This window comes from Fundulus heteroclitus, chromosome 13 (genome assembly GCF_011125445.2).
Source record: "Fundulus heteroclitus isolate FHET01 chromosome 13, MU-UCD_Fhet_4.1, whole genome shotgun sequence".
Taxonomy (NCBI): Eukaryota; Metazoa; Chordata; class Actinopteri; order Cyprinodontiformes; family Fundulidae; genus Fundulus; species Fundulus heteroclitus.
Window position 1 is genome coordinate 12,627,433 of NC_046373.1, and position 20,027 is coordinate 12,647,459.

Sequence of the window (20,027 nt, forward strand, 5' to 3'; positions counted from 1 at the left end):
GACTTCGCCTGGTGAAGTACAAGCAGGTGAAGCATGAAACCGCCCCACCTACAGCAGAGTGGGGGGAGTACTTCCTGCTTCCTGTGGCAGTCTGACCATAGACATCATATACGTAGACGCCTCGTTGGGCGCTAGTTCTTACGTCAACGTCTCCGCCATATTGTATGTGGCAGAAAGAAGTTAAGTTCTGTTGTAGTGAACAACAGAACTGTTGTATTTTTTTTATATATATATATATATATATATATATATATATATATATATATATATATATATATATATAAATAAAGTAAAAAAAGACAAAAGTGGTAATATTATGAGAAAAACGTCATATTATGAAAATTAAGGGGGAACATTTCCAGAACAGTCACAGTTTGCAGAACTGTGACTGTTCTCGAGTAATAGGGCCAGGTTAGATTCTTTTAATTATTTTTATTCTTTACGAGTATAAAGTCAGGAGAATGAAGCCAAAGGGATACGTAAATAAACTTCTAATATTACAAAAATAAAAATATTACGAATATAAAGTATGTTCTGAGATTAAACTCCCTCCTGATACTGTTTAAGTGACTCAGACTAACTGCAGATTTGCTACATTCAACATGGCGGACGCTCTGACGCATCCGCAGCATAGGCAGAACCCGCCCGACGAGGCGTCTACGTATATGATGTCTATGAGTCTGATGGCATTGCTCCTGACACCGCTCGCTACGAAAGCTCAGAAGGAGCCACGGCTGCTTCTAAACAGTCTGTGCGACGGCGTTTTGGGATTCAGAGAAAGAAAACAACCATTGCTGGACTGACCAACGACACCCAGAGCACAGCGAGAGCTGCACAACTAGTGGTTAGCTGCTAATGATTTAAAGGGCTACATCACAGTTTTTATTACGGTAGGACTGCAGCTGAACTTGACTTTGAGTGATGAAACCTGTATTGGATAACCCTACGCTGAACAGACATTCCTTAAAACACAGATTATATAAAGTGAACCTTTGCTCCATTTCCGAAAACACAAAAAGGTGCATTTTATTTATTTTTTTATTTGACAATTTATGGATTTATCAAAACTCGGCTGGATTATTGTAGTACTGAACGGCAGATCTTCTAAAACAGTTCACTACATTTCTGTTACCGCTGCACTGGAGCAACATGTGGGGCTTTTAAAATTACAACGCAATATTGCATTCGGAAAAAGAGAACCTCGGTAGACACAAGCTTCTTCAATAAAAGCGTACAACAGTCTTGGATGAAATGCATTTAGCGCGTTTATATAAATCCCAAATTAAGCTGTGAAAAAAAGAGCAATTTGAGTCTGAATTAAGTGAAATGACTTACCGATGTGAGGCTGCTGAGCAGCTGCCAGTGCGTACTGCTGCTGCTGAGCTGCTGTTAGCTGCTGCACAGCTAGAGCGTTGTTTCTCTGAAAAAGCTGTTAAATAAATCATATTTTAGAGCCATGTGAGGCGCTTAGACAGCCGTCGGCATCGATACGTTGTGCTTTGTGTCGTTACCTGCTGCTGGTTAGTGTAATCAAACAGACCCACAGTGGGTGCAGAGTCCATGGGCATCTGAGGGTTGTAGTCAAACTGGAGCGGCTCCATCACAGACTCCATGGCGTCCATTGTGACGCCACCTTGATCCACCCCGGAGAAATCGTCGGGAGGTTTGGGGCCTCCACCGCCCCCCAGAGGGGTCAGGCCTTCGGCTCCCACCCCTCCGGGACCGCCCAGCAGGTCGCTCTCGGGCCCAGGTGGGGGCATGTTGCCAGGGGGGCGACTGCAGGCGTGAGAGAAAGACGCGGGGTCAGCTTTGGCGTGCGGGGCGTCTGACTGGCGGCCGTTTCTCTGAGGAGACGCCACGCCGCTCGTCTTACCCAAACTCCTTCACGTCGACGTCCAGGCCGTTCTGCACCGGCAGCCCGTTTGGGTTGATGACGTCGTTGATCACATCGCTATCGCTTTCTGTCAACTCTTTCAGTTTCTCTCCCTCGAACGTCGTCTTCGGCTTCTCCCTCTTCTCTTCCTCCACCTCTCCGTCCCTCTGTCCCTTCGTCGTGAAAACAGAAAAGGCACAAGGCGACAGTGAACACAGCCAAAACAAAACGGCAGCAGCAGGATACGCTCGTTAGAGGCGGAAGAGAGCGAAGGTCGTGGCGCGACGCCGCTGATCAAAAGCGACTTACATATGGTCCTTTTCTGAGGCAAGGATCCAGCTTATCAGCCGGTGAGGACGACAGGACGTACTCCACCATGCTGACGCCCAGCCCCCCGCTTTCAGACCGCGGTGACATCACCGAACCCACCCCGACTTCACCTCCGCCGTGAAAGCCCTGGCCTGGCCGACGGGACACCATGATGGGCTGAGACACGGAGTGGTCTGTCAGAAAGAGACGGGGATAAAGGATTAATACAGGGTGCAGGAGGAGAGAAGTTTCACTGAGGCTCCATGATATGAGCAAATAGGGCTGTGCAGAAAAATCAATACAAAGATTAATATCAATTTAAAAAAAAAAAAACGATTTAATATCGAAATTCTGGCTTTCAATAACAATATACCTCCCAACCTCTAGGGGGGCGCTATAACCGCAAGTCATTACTCTTCACAGCGAGAAAGTGCAAGTGAGTTGAATTAGCGTAACGGCCGACAGGATTTGAGAAGCGCCTTCGTCTCTAAAAATCTGACGTTTGGGCACATTTTTGGTTTCTGCGATAAGTTAAATGCATTGAACCAATTAATATTCCTGTTAACATATCAGTGTTCAATAAATAGAACATAAATATAATATTTGGCTGGTTTTATTGATTGAATGACTTTGAGCATTAATTTGAAAGTAATAAATGTCGATATTGGAGTCAAATCAAATCAAGCTGAGCTATATTGAGAATCGTATCGAATCGGCTCATCCTAGATGAAACTCAGCCCTATGAGCAAACCATACTGCTGGATTATTATTATAATACATTTTCATACAATTTGCTTCCCCCCCCCCCCCCCGTTTCTATTATGTCATCATAAAGTTCCTGTCAGTCTCTGAGCTCCAGCATCTCAGACCCCATCTTCTATAAAGCCTTACAAAAGAAAACACACTTTTTTTTTTTGTGAGGCGCGTCTCGACTGATCCAGGAACTGGTTCGCCTGTTTGCCATTTGTTTGCATTTTCTCTTGGATCCAGACATCGTGTCACAAAAGGTAAACTAAGATCACGCTGAGACCATATTCAGAATTTCCTTATTGGCAGCACACAAACACAATTCAATTATTTATTCAATTTAAAGCCTTAGACGATAATAAAATAATGTCATAATCATCGTGTTTTACATTTATTGTCCACTTGATGGCACCAGAAATCAAATTAAGCAGGCTGATGCAGAAGCTCAGGAGTTACAGAGGAATGACTCTGACATAACTAAAAATAAAAATAGAAATAAACACAGAAATAAATCAATACTCAATAAATAAGCATGAAATAAATGCACAATAAATACAGCAAATAAATAAATGTAAGCAGTAATTAAATTACACAAAGAGAGATAACTGTAGATATTTCTTAATTAGCTGATTTATTTATTCCACTTTTTAATATTCACCTCATTTATTTATTTTTCATTATAATTGTCAACCCTATTAATTACTTAGTTTTTAAATGTATTTATTTCTGTCTATGTTTTAATATTATTGTCTGCTTTATTCTTCCTTTTTATATTTTTACTCCATTTATTTAAGTCCTTTTTGACCGGTCCCCTCCTCATTTGCATAATGAGGCTGAAATGCACACAGAAATGGAAAAAGGAGTCATAAATAAATAGTTGAAGAAATAAATGGAGTAAATATATAGAAAGGAAGAATAAAACAGCCAAAAATATTAAAACATAGACAGAAATAAATTTAAAAACTAAGTAATTAGTAAAGTTGACTATTTTATTTAAAAAAAAGGAATAAATGAGCCAATTTAAAGAGATATTTCCATTTATGTCTCATAATTACTGCTTACATTTATTTGCTGTATTTTTGTGTATTTATTTTATGCGTCACATTCATAGTTATCCGATTGGTTCTAAGCTGTTGACACTGACTGTGTTAGTCCCGCCTTAGAAATCGGGCCCTACCAGCTCCTAACCAGACTGATGTGCAGTGTGTACGGTGTAGTCAGCTGGCCAGGCTAGCCTCTGTCACAGTGGCTACCCAGATTATCAATGAGCGAAGGCATTTAGCAACTTGATTTTAAAAACAATAACGTAATTCCAGATCTTATCTGTCGTGTGTCAGAGTCAGTCCTCCACAATGATGGATGGAAAGCCTCAGGGCTTCAAGAAGCTTCATCACTATGTGTCGGTCATGATCTGTATGTCAGGACCATAGGTGATGGCTGACAGAGCAGTAAATCCAGAGATTTGACTCTTTCTGTTCCTTCCATTATCAATTATTATTATCCTAAAATGGAAAGAGTTTGGCGTAGCTGCAAATCCTCTAAAGCAGGGATGGACAACTTCCATGATAAAGAGGGCCAAATTTTTTCAGCACGACCATTGGAGGGCCACATGACCACGCACTTCAAATAATTGGATATGAAAGCCGCTACAAATTATTCTCAGTAAGAACAAATTTTTGATGAATTTCTATCTGTATGTTTACTGCACCACGATATAATTATTTTCTGCGTATAAATGCATTTTAATATGTCCTTAAGCAAAAGACAAACCGATTGCTTTTTAAAAAAATTGCAAAAAAGGAATTTAAACTCCTCCATATCAATGCATTCAGGAGCATGGGACATTTCAAATTTACAAGGAAAGAGGCATAAAACAGAACAGAACTTAACTCAAACAATAATGTGTCTATCCAGAAACAGTGTGGGCTTTCTTACAATACTAAATGCTCTATAATTGCATTTCTGTTATTTTTTGATTATGCACATCTGCTAGCTTTTTATTCTGAAAAATCTAATGTCCCATTCTCCTGAATGCACCATAGCTTTCTGATGCTTGCGAATGCATCACACTGGTCTGTGAACGCGGTGCTGTGTAGATGCACGTTTGATCTTCCACTTAAGACAAAGCTTTGCTGTTTCAAAACTCACGTCAGCTCTCTTGGTTTATTGTTGTGTGTGAATGACAAGAGACCACAACAAATAAATCAGCCATACCTCTAGGGACCGCAAAAACCTTTGCGAGGGAACGCAAAAAAAAAAATTCCCCATGTCCAGACCAATGCAAAGCATGCATTGATCTGTTAAATCTGTTTAAACAGGGCATCTACTAATATGCTGTTATTAGGGCGTGGGATCATTTTGTCCGAATGTAGTAATTTCAGCGGTATCTGCGTGATTTTCGTATAAAGTTTTCAAAAAGTATCAACATAAACACGGTCATCCTGCAAATACCTTCAGAGGAGCTCCAAAAGCATACGGCCTACTGGTAAAAACCTGCAGGAACATTTTAAATGAGGATGTTTTCTGGTGTGGTGTCACAGAGCTTCAAAAGGAATCTGAAAACTCTTTAGTCATGTCTACAGAAATAACTACGCTGAGGCGAAGGGAAGCAGCAGGATTTGGTTTGACTTCCCTTTGAAATCTGCTTTTGATTCAGACAGGAGCCTAAAAATAAACCCTGTCAGAGGTGCTTTCTGGATATTACACAGTCCCTCTGCTTTAACCGCAGGCTTCTCTTCTTCCAAAGACAACCAGACTGCTTCATACCTGAGGCCCCCCACGCACTGTCCCTCCACTGGTCCAAGAAGATCCCTTTTGGTCCATCCTTCCCAGAGTCATCCGTCTCCCAGAACTTCTTCCCAGTTAGGAGCTGCTGTAGAGACAGGAGAAACAACAGATGTAAACACTACATTTTTAACGTTAAAAATATGGTCACATTTACAGGAAGCACTCTGCCAGCAGCCAGAGGGGCTGTAGGAGTCAAAGAAATCCAGAGAGGTTTTCCTGGATGAATTTCCGTATTATGGGAAATGAAGTAAGAACAGCAATCAAACAAGCAGGGCTCAAAGTTTTCATGACAAAGTATTTGGATTCCCGTATTTGATCAGCGGCTCATTGATCTTTCTCAGTTATCAAATCTATGTTACATTTCATTAAACTGATAATTTGAGAAATTTTGTGATCTGTACATCTGACAAATATTCTTAAGTACCTCAAGATAGCAAAACTAAGCAGAAACATGCTCCGTTTAAAGGAGAACAAGGAATGTTTTATGTTTGTAACCAATAAAAGTGTTTTTATAGCTCACATTACGTTTAACAACGGCAAATCCTTAATAAACGCTGTTATCCTAATAGAACAATGTCCACCAATTAATGAATAGCTTAAATCTTAATTTTTATTCTCTTATCTGTTTGATTGCTTACATGAGATACGCTTACGTTCAGAAAATGCATTCAACACTGTCAAAGGTACAGTCAGCGATTTTCATTTCATTTCATTTCAAAGTTTATTTGATAGGGACAGACACACATCAACATAGACAAACTGAGCATGACAGCAGTCCCATGTTGGCATCATAGTGCAATAGCTACTGCTAATTCGCAGCACTTGTCCCTAGATGGGCTTTTTAAAAAAGTGCCACTAAAAGTTAAACTAATAGGCATTTAAAATAGCACAACATAATATTGACAATATCTAAAAACATACAGTAATATATAGAAACACGAAAAACTATTACAGTTCTGTTTTTGGCATAACCAGAGTTTTGTTTGTTTTTTAAATACACTAAAACTGGTTATAGACTTTAAATCACCAGGAATCACCAGGAAGTCCGTTTTTCCGGATGTTTCCCCCAAGTCCCTTTTTGATTAACTGCAGAAGACCGTCTTACCTCGCTCTTCTGCACTTCAGGGGGAACAGCATGAAAAAAAAATCTACCAAATCCACTGTGGTCTTATTTCTTTCTACTGAGGCCTTCCTCTTCCTCTCATTTGCACTTTTGCAAATTAAAAGTCTGCGGAATCAACACAATTTTAAAAGATTGTGTGGTGGTAAAATAATGACACGAGTCGTCATCCGTGTGAACTTTCAACCCCACAAAAAAATTAAAGGACTTTCAAGGACAAGGTGTTTTTTGGCTGTTTTCAAGAACTTTCAAGGGCCTTGAATTTATTTTTTCAGATTCACAAACTTTCAAGGATTTCAAGGACCCGTGGGAACCCTGTCTTGTGACTCTCAGCCATGTTCAAAATCTACAGTGAGAGCAGTGGAGCTACAATGAAAAGCTAACCGCTAACGTAGCCGCTAAGCTAACCGGATACATAAACACTACAAGTGAGCATGCGCAGCCAGCAAATGGAAACTCAGAAGGAAAGAGCACGGACACTGGTGTTACGTTTACGTGAGTGTGTCAGAATGATTGGCATGTGGGACAATCATTAGATAAGATGATGACAGAGGGGGGTGAGCATATAATGTTCAATGGGTGAGAGCAGGAACAATGATCAATCCATGCCCTTTAGACCGTACAGCAGAGACTGGTTAGAGTTTTTACAGGCCTGCAGCTCCCACAGTGAACGATTTTTTTAAAACCTCTTTTTTCTGATTATACATCTACTACTTTCAGGATGGAAGGACGATTTTAGCCAGTAAAACAAAGAAGTGTTTCTGAACAGGATTACCAACTATAGCTGTAAAACCAACCATTTTTATCCTCATTTATAAATCAAATGGCTGTACCTGCTTAGCTTAAATGCTTTCTTAATTATGAAATTACGAATGTCCTTCTAACTCACAATGCTCACCTCTCCCATAGCTCGTCCCTCCAAAGCCAGAGCCTGAAAATCATGGTTCAACTCGTCCATGGACCGCACCTGAATGTCAAAAAAAGCCCCAGAGTCATGAAAACAACGTAAATGTGCACTTCTCATACTTAATAATACAACCTAGACTGTAATTAAGCCGCTGATGACTGACTGCCCTAATAATTGCCAGCTGAGGCAGAAAGCATACCTAATGCTTCAAACGGTTGTTTGAATCAGACCCATTTCATGAATAAAACATAATATATATATAAATAACATATATATGAATAAAACATCAATAATAGCAGTTCTTAAACAGGTTAATTTGCTTTAATTCCTGTGGTATAATTTGACTTTTGCAGCAGTGAGTCAAGCCGACTGATACTAAGAGAAAAGACTTTGCATTCCTGAAATCAACTTTCTTCTAATGTGATGAAGCAGCAGGCTGCTGTGCACTGCTAGTCAGCTAGCTGAAAAAAGGCTACAACATCTTTCTTTTGCTTGCAATACAAATTCAACTAAATTTAGCATGCATGTATTATAGATGTTCATAAGGCAGCTTTTTTTACCAAGTCTTTAGTTTTGGCAAATTAATTGCGACTCACATCAGGGTCTGAAATGCAGATTCCATCTCTGATGTTGGTCCAATAAATTTGCTTTATTCCTCGCATTAAAAATCAAAACACCATTAAATAATTCTTAATTATTATAACTAGGTCTAGGCAACGAAGCCAAAAATTTACTGACACTGAAATTTACCACAATAAACGTAGTAGATGTATTGTAATACATGTAGAACATTTATTACATTAATGATTTGTAATAAAATGTCAATTTATTATGACAATAATAAAATGTTGTAATAAATTTGCACAATCTTTTACCACATGGGTATTTTCCATTTCATTATTTTAAAAAAAATTAAAGGAAAAGTAATTTTTATAGATAAAGGCTATGGTCAAGTTGGTTAGTTAATGTTATCGTCCACATATGGTTAGACGTGAACTGTTCAATATATTGTGATATTTATTTTAAGCTGCATCACCCAGCCCTAATTATAATATGAGGCATATTTTTAGCTGAGGCAAGAATAATTGTTGCTTTTCTTGTTAGGCATAAAATCATTGCATCACATTTATATTTTACATTTTTGAGGACATAATGTGTCACTGTGGTATTTTAAACTCCTAGGGACCCATGCCAACTCATAAGTGACCCAGACACTGTCCTCTGTAGTATCTACCCACCTGACTGTCGTGGATGTTGTCTCCAGTGGGCCAGCGATGTTTGCCGGGCTGTTCGCCATGCTGCCGCTGGAAGAAATAATCCACCATGGCATCATCCTGGGAACGTCCAGCGCCCGCCACACCCTGTGATGGACACACAAACACATGCAGATGACATTAATATTGGGTCGGCATAGAGTCTGAAAACGGCCACGATGTACAGGGATTATTTACCAGCATGGAGAGGAATGACATAACATTGCAATACTAGGGTTGGACGATATTGATAAAAAAAAAGAAAAAAAGCATATCGATAAAATAAAAATCATATTAATCGATGGCGATATTTATCAACAAATTCAAAACATAGATTTTAAGTGCATTTTATGCTGTTTCTTAGCGACCTATTTATAAAGAACACAAACACTAAATTCAAACTCAACCCTTTATTCAAATCAACTTTTTACCAAAACTGGCAGTTTTTTTTAAAAAAAACAATGAGCTTTTTTAACTCTTTGAAGGGGGCGGAGCTTGGTGACGGAGCGCTCCTGTGTTGTTTGTGATTGGTTGGGAGGATGTGACAACTGTAATATTAATCTACATGATGGGCTAGAATGCAAAAAGGGGAAACTTTTCTGCTATTGAACTTTTCATTGACTTTTTTTTCTATCATCGATATACGTCTATCGATAGATATATATTGTTATTGAATTATCATCCTGCCCTATGCAATACACGTCTTTACTGGCCAGTAACCAGTTTTGGTTTTCTTTAAGATCCAATTCCAGCTTATTTGTATAAACCATGTGCTGATTTAACAATTAAGCGCAACAAACTGTTAATATAGAAGAAAAAAATGCAGTGTTACCCCTAGAAATGTTTTTTGGGGGTGGTGTAGGGTTAATTAGACTTAGACGTATTTATTTGTCATTTTGTATGCAGAACGAAATTTCGTTGCATACAGCTTGTAAATTGCAGTAAAATTAAATTACAGTATAAAGTGCAGCAGTGATTTAAAAGTAAACAATTCAAATGTAGACAATGCAGGAGAAGTCACACAGTGTGGAGGTGAGTATTTTTAAAAGCATTTGTATGTGCAGAATTGATTGTGCAAAGGGCATTTGTGCAAGAATACAGCTTGGCCAATATATAGGGCATTAATATATTGCCTATTGACAAGGCAATATATCACAGACTGAGAGTTATTTATTAAACATTAAATAACATCAAAACCATGCGGGGGATTTTGTAGGCGGGGCGAGTCACCCCCCCCCCCCCCCCCGTAGAACGGTAGGGGAAACACTGACATGTGCTCTAGGTCTGTCTGTGGAGCCAGTTGTTTTAGATAGGACACAAACAGGAGGAATTACAGATTCATTTCTATCTATGCCTCAAAATATAGGATCCTAACCTTTAACGGATTTACTAAACCCAAGACAAAGAACTAAGTAACATACAGGTCTCCCTCACAAGGTGCCATGTTGAACTTCCAGTGATCAGTATGAGAGACGGTCCGCTCCCCAGACCCTGAAACACTAACGAGTCACATGACACCAGGGCGGGAAAATGGCTAATTGAGCACAATTTGCACGTTTTTCCCTTGTGGGTGTACTCACTTTCATTTCCAGCGGTTTAGATATCAGTAGCTTTATGTTAATGTATTTTAAAGAGACAGCAATTTTACAGTTATACAAGCTGTACACAGACTATACTGCAACAAAGTATAATATGTTCAGTGTTGTCCCATGAAAATATATGGTAAAATGTTTTTAAAACATTAGTGAGACGTCGTACAGTCAAACAGAAAGGAGCACTTTTCCCCACCAACAACAGGAAAGGTGACTTCTTTGCTCACTCATTCTGAGCATAAACACACATTTCCCCTGAAAAACATTTGTGCCACAGAGTCAAACTGGAAACAGATGACTGAACGGCTCACACATAAAGCCTGTTCTCAAAATGTGATTTAACTTGAACTAACTGTGAAAGATGTTTAACGTCACTAAGTATTTATAAAAGAAAAAAAAAAATAAGCTGCTTCTCATGAGATCAACTAAAAGCTTTAAGCCAGTTCAAATAATGCAACGGCAGAGAGAACGTGGGAGTATCCGATCTGGGAACAACTGCTCAGATGATCAACAACACAGCTTATTTTTACTTTTAGTTGTTTTTACTTCACATTTTTGGCATGCGGGTTAGTCTGTCTGGTAGCCAGCGGCTCCAACACTAAACTATCCTGCCTAAACAGCAGCACCTCCACTAACCAGGGGAAACTAAATCAGTAATTTATAAATTGTTCACCTCACATGTGTAATAGGACCATATTAAATAACTTGTTTTACCCAGACAGAGAAGACAGTCAATTACACATTAATTAGTGCTTTTTCTACGCATCAACTATGAAAAAGTCTCTCTAAAAGCAACATTTATTTCATTCCTACTTGTACTAAAGAATGTGTGAATGGTTTTAAACAAAGATAAGAACCATCTTAAAATGACACAGAGTGGTTCATAGTTATAAGGGCTGGGTACGTAATTCGGTACTTTTATAGGTACCGACCGTTTCCCGTCGGCACTACAGAGCACCGATTCACCTAAAATCAAACACTATCATGTTTCGGTACCTAAACGCATCACTGTGACACTGAGGGAGTGGAAGAGTGGGCGATTTTCCATGGTGAACATGAACACTACACATGAAAACGTGCATTGCACGCACAAGAGCGTGATGATGTCAGTGTCCACTGGTCACTGATTTCTACTGTTCTCCAATTTTGCATTACATTGAAATGACTGTTTCATCTTTTAACTTTCTGTTCTCTCTCTTTTATCTTCATAGTAGGTACACCTGGTCTGGCCTTCTGTTAACTGTGACATCATCCAGAGAAGACGGCTCACCCGCTACTACCATCTAATGTAGAACAGATTACTAGATCAATGTATGCTTCTGTGCTTTTTTGTTTCTCTTGTTGTGTCTCTGCTCTGTCTTCTGTAACCTCCAGTCGGTCGAGGCAGATGACCGTTCACACTGAGCCCGGTTCTGCCGGAGGTTTTCCTTCCCGTTAATGGGTGGTTTTTCTTCCCACTGTCGCTTCATGCTTGCTCAGTATGAGGGATTGCAGCAAAGCCATGTACAATGCAGACGACTCTCCCTGTGGCTCTACGCTTCCCCAGGAGTGAATGCTGCTTGTCGGGACTTTGATGCAATCAACTGGTTTCCTTATATAGGACATTTTGGACCAATCTGTATAAGATGATTGATTTTGACTTTGGAAAGTGCCTCAAAATGACATGTTTCATGAATTGGCGCTAAATAAATAAAATGTAATTGAATTGGTCCAGCCAAGCGCTGGAAAGTCTGGCTCCACTTTTCAAAACGCCACACAGATTACGCTGGAATAAAAGTGCAAGGCCAGCGACGGGAATACTTCTAATCTGAGGAAGCACCTGGTCACTGCTGCCAATCTAGCAGATTTCCTGCTATATTTAGTTACTTTTTTAGACCCATCCAGTGACTTTTTCCCCCACCCCAAAAAGCAACTAGAGAAAACTTTCTTCTGTGTTATTGGTGACTTCCCGTGAACGCACAATCATTGATACTTGACAAACGTCACTAACGGTGGACCTGGCTATGCCAAAGAGGTTGGCTAAAAAAAAAAAAAAAAAAGAGGTTGGCTATTGTGCGGTAACAAGCACTTGTTGCAAGTCCATACAGCCTCGCGGCATCGCGTTTACTCGCTGCTATGGCCACTGAAGATGTGTGTTTTTACGTGAGAGCGCTAAAGAGATCCGTTCAGACGCACATACACTGCAAAAACGGAACTAGAAATAAGTAAAATGTTCTTAAAATGAGTGTATTTGCCATTGATTTGGCAGGTAAATAAGATGATTTGCCAATGGAATAAGATTTTTTGCGCTTAAAATACGAACAATTCATCTCCATCATCTTATTTCAAGTGAAGGATGTCTAATTATCTTATTTTGGGGTCAAAATACTCATTCCATTGGCAGATAATATTATTTACCTGCCCAAATCAAGGATAAATACACTAACTTTAAGAACATTTTACTTATTTTTAGATCCGTTTTTACAGTGTAAAGGTTGCCTTTGTCATTCGAAAATTATGAATGAAGTCCGTATCAGTAAAGTTGCTCACGTCGCTAAAATTTGTCTCTCTTCCGTTTCGATCTTCTTAAAAAGATTGCGTTGGTAATGTGCTGGCTTACTTATTTACTTCCGCAAACACTGAGCACGCTTGCTACGTATGACGTCATCGCGTCCTCTACTGCGCATGCGGGACACTTAGGCGCATGAATGCAGTTCACACAGGAGATCACATACAAGTCGCATATATTTGGAAATGTGAACGGACACACAAAAAAAATCCGATTTCACAAAAAAATCGGAATTGAGCATTAAGACCTGCAGTGTGATCGTAGGCTAATAGCCGTTTTCTTTGGAGTCTCTTACAGGAGCCAGCAGAGACCTGAAGGTACAGGCGGCCAATCAGAAGGTGCAATCAGGACAAATATTCTTTAGTCCCAAGTGCATTTAAAGCTTTTAATTAACTTTGCCCAAGCTTGGCACATCTGTTTAACCGTTTCACTGTTTCCGTATCCTTGTTGATATGTTTGACGACTATTAAGAGTGGAAACTGTGTTGGCGTGTGGACCAGATTTGCCTCTCGCTGGAGAATAAAGAGCTGAACTGGTGGGTATTACCTGCTGACTGGGGGGTGTGGCCTGAGGGGTCTGCCCAGTTGGGGGGGCATGTCCTCCGCTGCTCAGCACCACAGGCATGCTGGGAGATGTACTTCTATGGTGGGGGCTGAATGAATCCTGCCAGAGCACTGCTTTCCTCTTCAACACACACACGCTGCTCATTCCACCACAGCCTGTTCAGAGAGAGAGAGAGAGGCGTGTTACAGGAAGACGCTTACAGACCGCTTCAATGCTTTGAAACAACATGTATAGGACCTGTCCCGACGAGTTTACAATGTTTTTCTTTTTTATACTGATGCTTCAAAGGCTAAATAGGGGATTCATAAGAGCTGAATAGTGTGAAGTATTTCAAGCTGTAAAAAGATGGCTTAATAACAGCAAACACCGTTTTAAATAAAGCGAGGCAAAGCTCTTTTACGACGCACGCCGGCATTTCCGACCTCGGATCAATGATCATAAACAGACAGCAAGTGGGAATCGAACGTGGCAGCTAAGTGGAGCTTGGTTACGCCACAACAGTGCTGTTACGCTGAATTAGTCAGACTACAAATGAAAATAACAGATGATTTTAAATACGATGCTGCTGGCAACATTTGTAATTGTTATTGTTCTCTATGGGTCTGCCTCCAGCTCTTCTCCTGTGGAGCAACAAAACGCTGACGGAGGAACTGAGATTTAAAATTGTTTTGGCTCCACAAAGTTTATGCTTGAAAACTGCCACAGTCAGCTGCAGACGCTCATCAGTGATTTTAAGTTTTAGCTGTAGTAGGCCGTGCGTGTTTTGGTTTCTTCGGCAGAGCAAACGTCAACCACTCCTAAAAATTAAGAGCGGGGTTTCTCCAACAGGATGGTCCAGGCTCTACCAGGCGAGTGGCATTTCACGGATGTCATAGTTGTCCACCTGAAGCTTGCACGCAAAAAATAAAAGGTAAACAATGTACTAGTGCAGGGCAATAAAACTGCTTTAATTATTTAATCGAGAAACAGGAACGTCCCCAACTACTTCTGGCTGTACTCAGATATATTTGCACTTTTAAACACTACTGCAAGTGGGATTTGTTCGCTTCTATACTTCTAGCTGACAAAGTGCCATTATTATCCCATAAAGTCCAGCAATTGTTAAGGAAAGTCAGTGTTTAGCTTCACGATTATTGAAAACAAATCTCAGTTGTTGTTTGATTACTTATTTCCATTTGTCTTTATCATTTTCTAATGAAATACTAGAAGAAACCAGGGCATCAAGGTGAAACTGTATAACGACAACAGAGAAAAATAAAGTGATAATTTTCTTGTCCACGTCAATACTTTTCAGGGTATCGGTATTTTAAACGCTGATTCCGGATACAATGCTAATTAAGCATGGTACCGATACTAAATATTTTACGTGCAAGGCAAACAAAGAAGAGAAACCCAAAGATCTTAACAGGCCTGAGTGCAAACCATTGCTTTAAAGCGGTGGCAACAAAGTCAAGCAGCACAACAAACACCCTGGCCTTCAAGATGAATTCCAACAGGTTAATAAATAAAATTTCTCGTTCATAATTTAATTTAATAAATTAAACTTATCACTGATGTTAACGCAACCGTTGGTTAGCATTAATGTCCTGTTTATAGCTGTAGCTAGCATGCTACGAGGCATGTGTTATATTGGCGTTATTTATCAAGCATTTATTTCCACACTTATTTAACTGGCATCTGTGATTCTGTTGAGAAAGCTTGTTCCATGCTGAGATTGAAAAAGGTGAGTTTTCCATGTTAATAAAATATTTTTTATGCCTTTAGTTTTTTTATTCCCTGTAGCATTGGATATTGTATCAAGTGTCAAATATTTATCGATAGAGAAATTTTAGTATCCTGACAACCCGTCAACATTAGCCGCTAAAATTAATGATTAGACCCGTAACTCGGCTCCCGGTACGAGACAGAACATATTAAAAATATTCATTGGAAAATTTAGGATCCCTTTTTGTTTTCAATTCAGAAAACGTGTTTCAGAGAATCTGGAAACCATGTCAAATATTTTTTGTCAAAATGACAGCTGTCTCAATCCAGAGGGTCGAGACTGAAAATCCGTGCTGTATTGTCATAATTAAACCAATCACAAATCTCAAAGTGTGTGTTGAGAGTCTTTGTGTGATGTAGGACAGCCCAGGTCAGTTTTGGTCAGTGTAAGTTTTTTAGATTTGGACCTGGAGAGGATCAAACATGGCTGAGATTATTTCAACAGTGAAATACTTGTTTAGTTTAGGTTGGAAGCTACAAATCGGGTCTAAACGGATGACGTGCATCAGGACCGGCAAACAGGAGAGTATAAAAATGGTAAATTGACTGAATTTATACAAGGATTTTCTAATCGTACTGAACACTTTAACCAATTTAAACTAGAGCCACAATCACCCCATCGCTCTCACTAACACACACACATTCATACACCGCTACGCAGAGCAGAAGGCAACTTGGGGATTAATATCTTGCCGGAGTCAAACCCACAACCTCCTGATTGCAATGTGACTACTCAACTCACGGAGCCACAATTAAAATAATGGGGTAGGAAAAATTACAGCTGGTGAGAACACCATAAATACAAGATGCCCTGGGGTTTAGTGTCAAACAAGTCTATATAGAGAATCAAACGACTAACTGTACGCATTTAAGAGTTTTTGACCAGTTTCGTACTCTCTGCAGCAAACTTATTTATTACCAAGATCAACACTTTGAAATCCATTTTACAGTTAGATAATCTGGATTGATAAAAAACGTGGATATGATAATGAAAAAGTTAAACACATTAAACTCAGAACTTTGTTTGCAGTCATTAAAACTTTTCAGATAGATGGGGGCCACTGGAGACCAGATAAGCAGAGCCCTATGACATGCATCATGGTCCGAGATGCTGTTTTTACTTCTAAATGCATCACCTTTCTCTTAACTAATTGCTTCAGCATTTATCTACAGCTATGTACAAAGTAAAAAGGGAAAAGAATTTTTTAATGGAAAAGTAGGAGAAAGAATTTTAATAAAATTGATTTTAATGGGCCCCGGATCAGATAATTGATCTAAAAGGATATACGTCCTGCCAAAATAAACGTGCGACTGTTTCTGTGGTCTCACAGAACGTACCGGTGATATTAAGCCTCTGAGGGGCACCTGTTTGTTGGAGAAAATCTGTGCAATATCTTAAAACAAATGTTGCTCACCTTATTGGTCAAGAAAAAAAAACTTTAGTGGTTGTAGCTACGCTTTGTCTCGCTAAATAAAGCTGGATCAATTTCGCTGGGATGAAGGTAAACAAGTGATCTGATGAAGACGGAGATGCCGTGATGTCCGGTTCCTCTTATTTAAGAGAACGACTTCAGCTCTTCTCTCTCAGCAAATACAAACAGACGGGACGTTCTGCTTGGCTGCTCATAAACTTTTACACAGCTACAGTTGAAAGCATCTTGTGTCTCGGCGCGGCAGTGCCGTATGGGAGCTGTACGGCGCAGGAGAGGAAGGCTTTGACCACGGGTGGTGAGGTCAACACAGAGGATTGTGAAATGCCGTCTAAAAGATCTTAGACACGGAGTCCAGAGACGGGGCCAGACGTATTGCCACACACCCCACCCACCCGGGAAATGCACTGATTGTCCCACTTCCATCAGGTAAACATCAAAGACTTTCCCAGAGCTGTTGCCCACTGCCGAGAACCGAATAAACAGCCAGCCCAGAACCTGCTGGTACCACAGGTCTTGATCCGACTGAGAATTATCTACACACTCCCTCTCTCATGGTAATGTCTATTTGCACGCTTCACTTCTCAGGGAGTGCTTGTCTGGTACATTCATGCTTTTGGACAGTGTAAACTGACTGCTACCTACTTTTCTGACCACTTACCTTGAACATTCAGTTTTTGCTCACGTCTATTTGCACAATTTTGAACTTATCTGTGAGCATTGTCTGGTACACTCCCTCAATAAACTGACTGCCCTCTGTCTTTTTTGACTCAAACATTTAAACTTTATCAGATGCTGAAATTATTTGCACGCTTTTTAGCTTCTCAGGAGGTGTTGTTGGAGCATTCAACTTGAATATGTCTTTATTTTGTACCTTTGTGTTATGTGTGAATTGTGAGCCAGTGTCTCACCAAAATGTCATTAAGGTTACATAATGAGAAAACAGTCTCCACTCTTGTTGCATAGGGGTTTACTTGCTTATCAACATCAATATATTAGAAAGGTGTTTTTTTTTAAACATAAAAGTATTAAGTTATTTTTCTGTCTAGATAGATAGTCATGAAAGGAAAGGTTAGTGTACATGAAAATAGCTCTAAATTTGCCCCAATAACCATTTATTTTCTGTCGAGCGTTTCATCCGGCTGAGCTTATGGGTGAACATCCAGTTCTCCTGTTTCTGAGGAACCCACTGCACAATGAGACAGAACCCAGTCCAATGAGAAACGCCTTTTTCCAGGTTATTTCTAGTATTTTTAACACCCCTATTTTAAAGCCATAATATTACATCTGGACAATAAAACAAGACCGAAGATCAACCTGAGTAGTAATTTTGCAATCTTCAGCTATTACATCGATGCTTTAGGAAATCAGGTCCAACGATGATCATTTAGCATCCGTATATTACCGGGTCATAAAAAGAGAAGATGCAGAAAGTATAGGTAATCAAATCCTTCTCTTTTTGCCTTTTATTTTTACCAAGTCATCTAAAAATAAACAATACAAAGCAGGGTTGTCACAACACTGAAATATCAAACTCGACACAGATATTAAGAAAAATACTTCATACTTGATATAATTTTAATACCACAACATTTTATAAAGGCACGGGATTGTTTCTGGTTAAGAGCAAAATGTATGATTAATTACAACATGATAAAAATAGAACTTTCTTAATAAAAGGCAAAAGCAATAAGTGGGAGGACTTTTCAGTCCTTGTTTAGAAAAATATATCATTTAAATGTCACATACCTGTTTGGCAAAACAGTGGACAAGATAAGAGTTAGTATATGTATTAATATCCTAATGGAAGTGTTTACCTTTGATTTATTTGTGCATTTATTTCATTTTATCATAATTGCTCATCTTTAGTGGGACACATGTGCTTCCATTTGCTGATGATACAAATAAATTTTACTAATGAGGGACAAATAAAGGATCATCCAAAACAAATCCTTCCCATACAGAACGTATTTTTTACAGTGTAACTAAGGATCTGGTGCAGGCAAATGTACTCAGCATCAGCTCTGTACAATTTATGTATTTGTAGTACTTGTGCATTTTATTTTCTTTAGTGAGCAACACCAGCAGCTACAGTTTCCTACATTTTTCTGCTTTAATTGCCAGCCTTCGTCTGGTTCCTCCATAACATAGATTTACAGTTTTGCTAGTTATTAGCCGGGCTCACACTGACTACGGTGTGGGTTACGGTTCTGATCCAGGTACGGTTTGCCGTAAACACACGGCTCCTAGGGAAACGGCGGCTAGCTGCGGCTGGGGAAAGTGCGCTGGTGAGAAGAGCAGTTCACACGGTCTTTTCTGTTGCTATTCCTCATAAATGATTACAAACTAAAACCTGTGTGCATATAAATCCCATTTCATCGTCCAAAAGCTCCTCTGTTTCCTCCTGTTTCTGTGTTTCCATTTTGTTTACACTAGTCAAGTTAGCTTAAGTTGGGCGGGATGATTTTATTTTGAAATTCACCAAAACTTTATCCTGTCTAGCGCCTGGCGTTTCCTGTTTGGCTCGTAAAATTCTGGCCAGCCTTCTTTCTTGCAGGATTTTTAGCAGCGCCGCACAGCCTCGGTAACCGGACCCGCAACGGCACGTAGCTGATCTAAGTGTACGCACTGATTTTTAATAATTTGAGTTCCTTGCAGCAACGGAACCGTATGTGCCCCGTATTCTGTGTGAGCCCGGCGTTAGCCGACATATCCATCAACCGATAAACGTCTTTTCTTGGGTTAATTTGTACCGCAGTGGACCGGAGCATTGCGTAGCTTTGCACCGCGGACTTGTCGACAGGAGTTCAGGTGCAACAAAACCCCGTCTGTAAAGTTGGGGAGGTTTACTACTTTACTGCTCCAGATACAGACGCTTTACTCTCTCAAACATCAGTGTTGTAGCGTTAGCTTGAAGCGTAGCTAGCTTTCTGCGTTTTCGTATCCATCTGCCTTATAGGGAAAGTTCCTCTGAATTTCATTTCATTTCAAAGTTTATTTAGTAGGAACCAGTGTTGTAGTACTCGAGTCCGAGACTCGAACTCGAGTCCGAGTCATTAGCTAAATTTAGAGACTCGTGACTTGACTTGGACTTGAGCACTGATGACTCGAACTTGGACTCGGACTCCTACAT

At 39.8% G+C, this 20,027-nt stretch overlaps 1 protein-coding gene across 3 annotated transcripts in view; it reads right to left on the reverse strand.

Moving 5' to 3' along the window:
- Positions 1–20,027, reverse strand: part of pum1 (pumilio RNA-binding family member 1) — a 68,366-nt gene that overhangs the window by 42,805 nt on the left and 5,534 nt on the right. Inside the window, exons 2-9 of one of the 3 annotated variants that reach the window (XM_036145079.1) lie at positions 13,683–13,855; positions 8,982–9,104; positions 7,735–7,803; positions 5,696–5,798; positions 2,183–2,376; positions 1,874–2,046; positions 1,512–1,776; positions 1,336–1,429 (exon numbers count right to left, since the gene is read on the reverse strand). In XM_036145079.1, coding sequence (XP_036000972.1) covers positions 1,336–1,429; positions 1,512–1,776; positions 1,874–2,046; positions 2,183–2,376; positions 5,696–5,798; positions 7,735–7,803; positions 8,982–9,104; positions 13,683–13,844 — 1,183 coding nt within the window. In that variant the 5' untranslated portion in view covers positions 13,845–13,855. Of the gene's footprint in view, positions 1–1,335; positions 1,430–1,511; positions 1,777–1,873; positions 2,047–2,182; positions 2,377–5,695; positions 5,802–7,725; positions 7,804–8,981; positions 9,105–13,682; positions 13,856–20,027 lie in introns of all 3 variants that reach the window. The other 2 variants (XM_036145077.1, XM_036145078.1) reach the window with 2 other exon arrangements.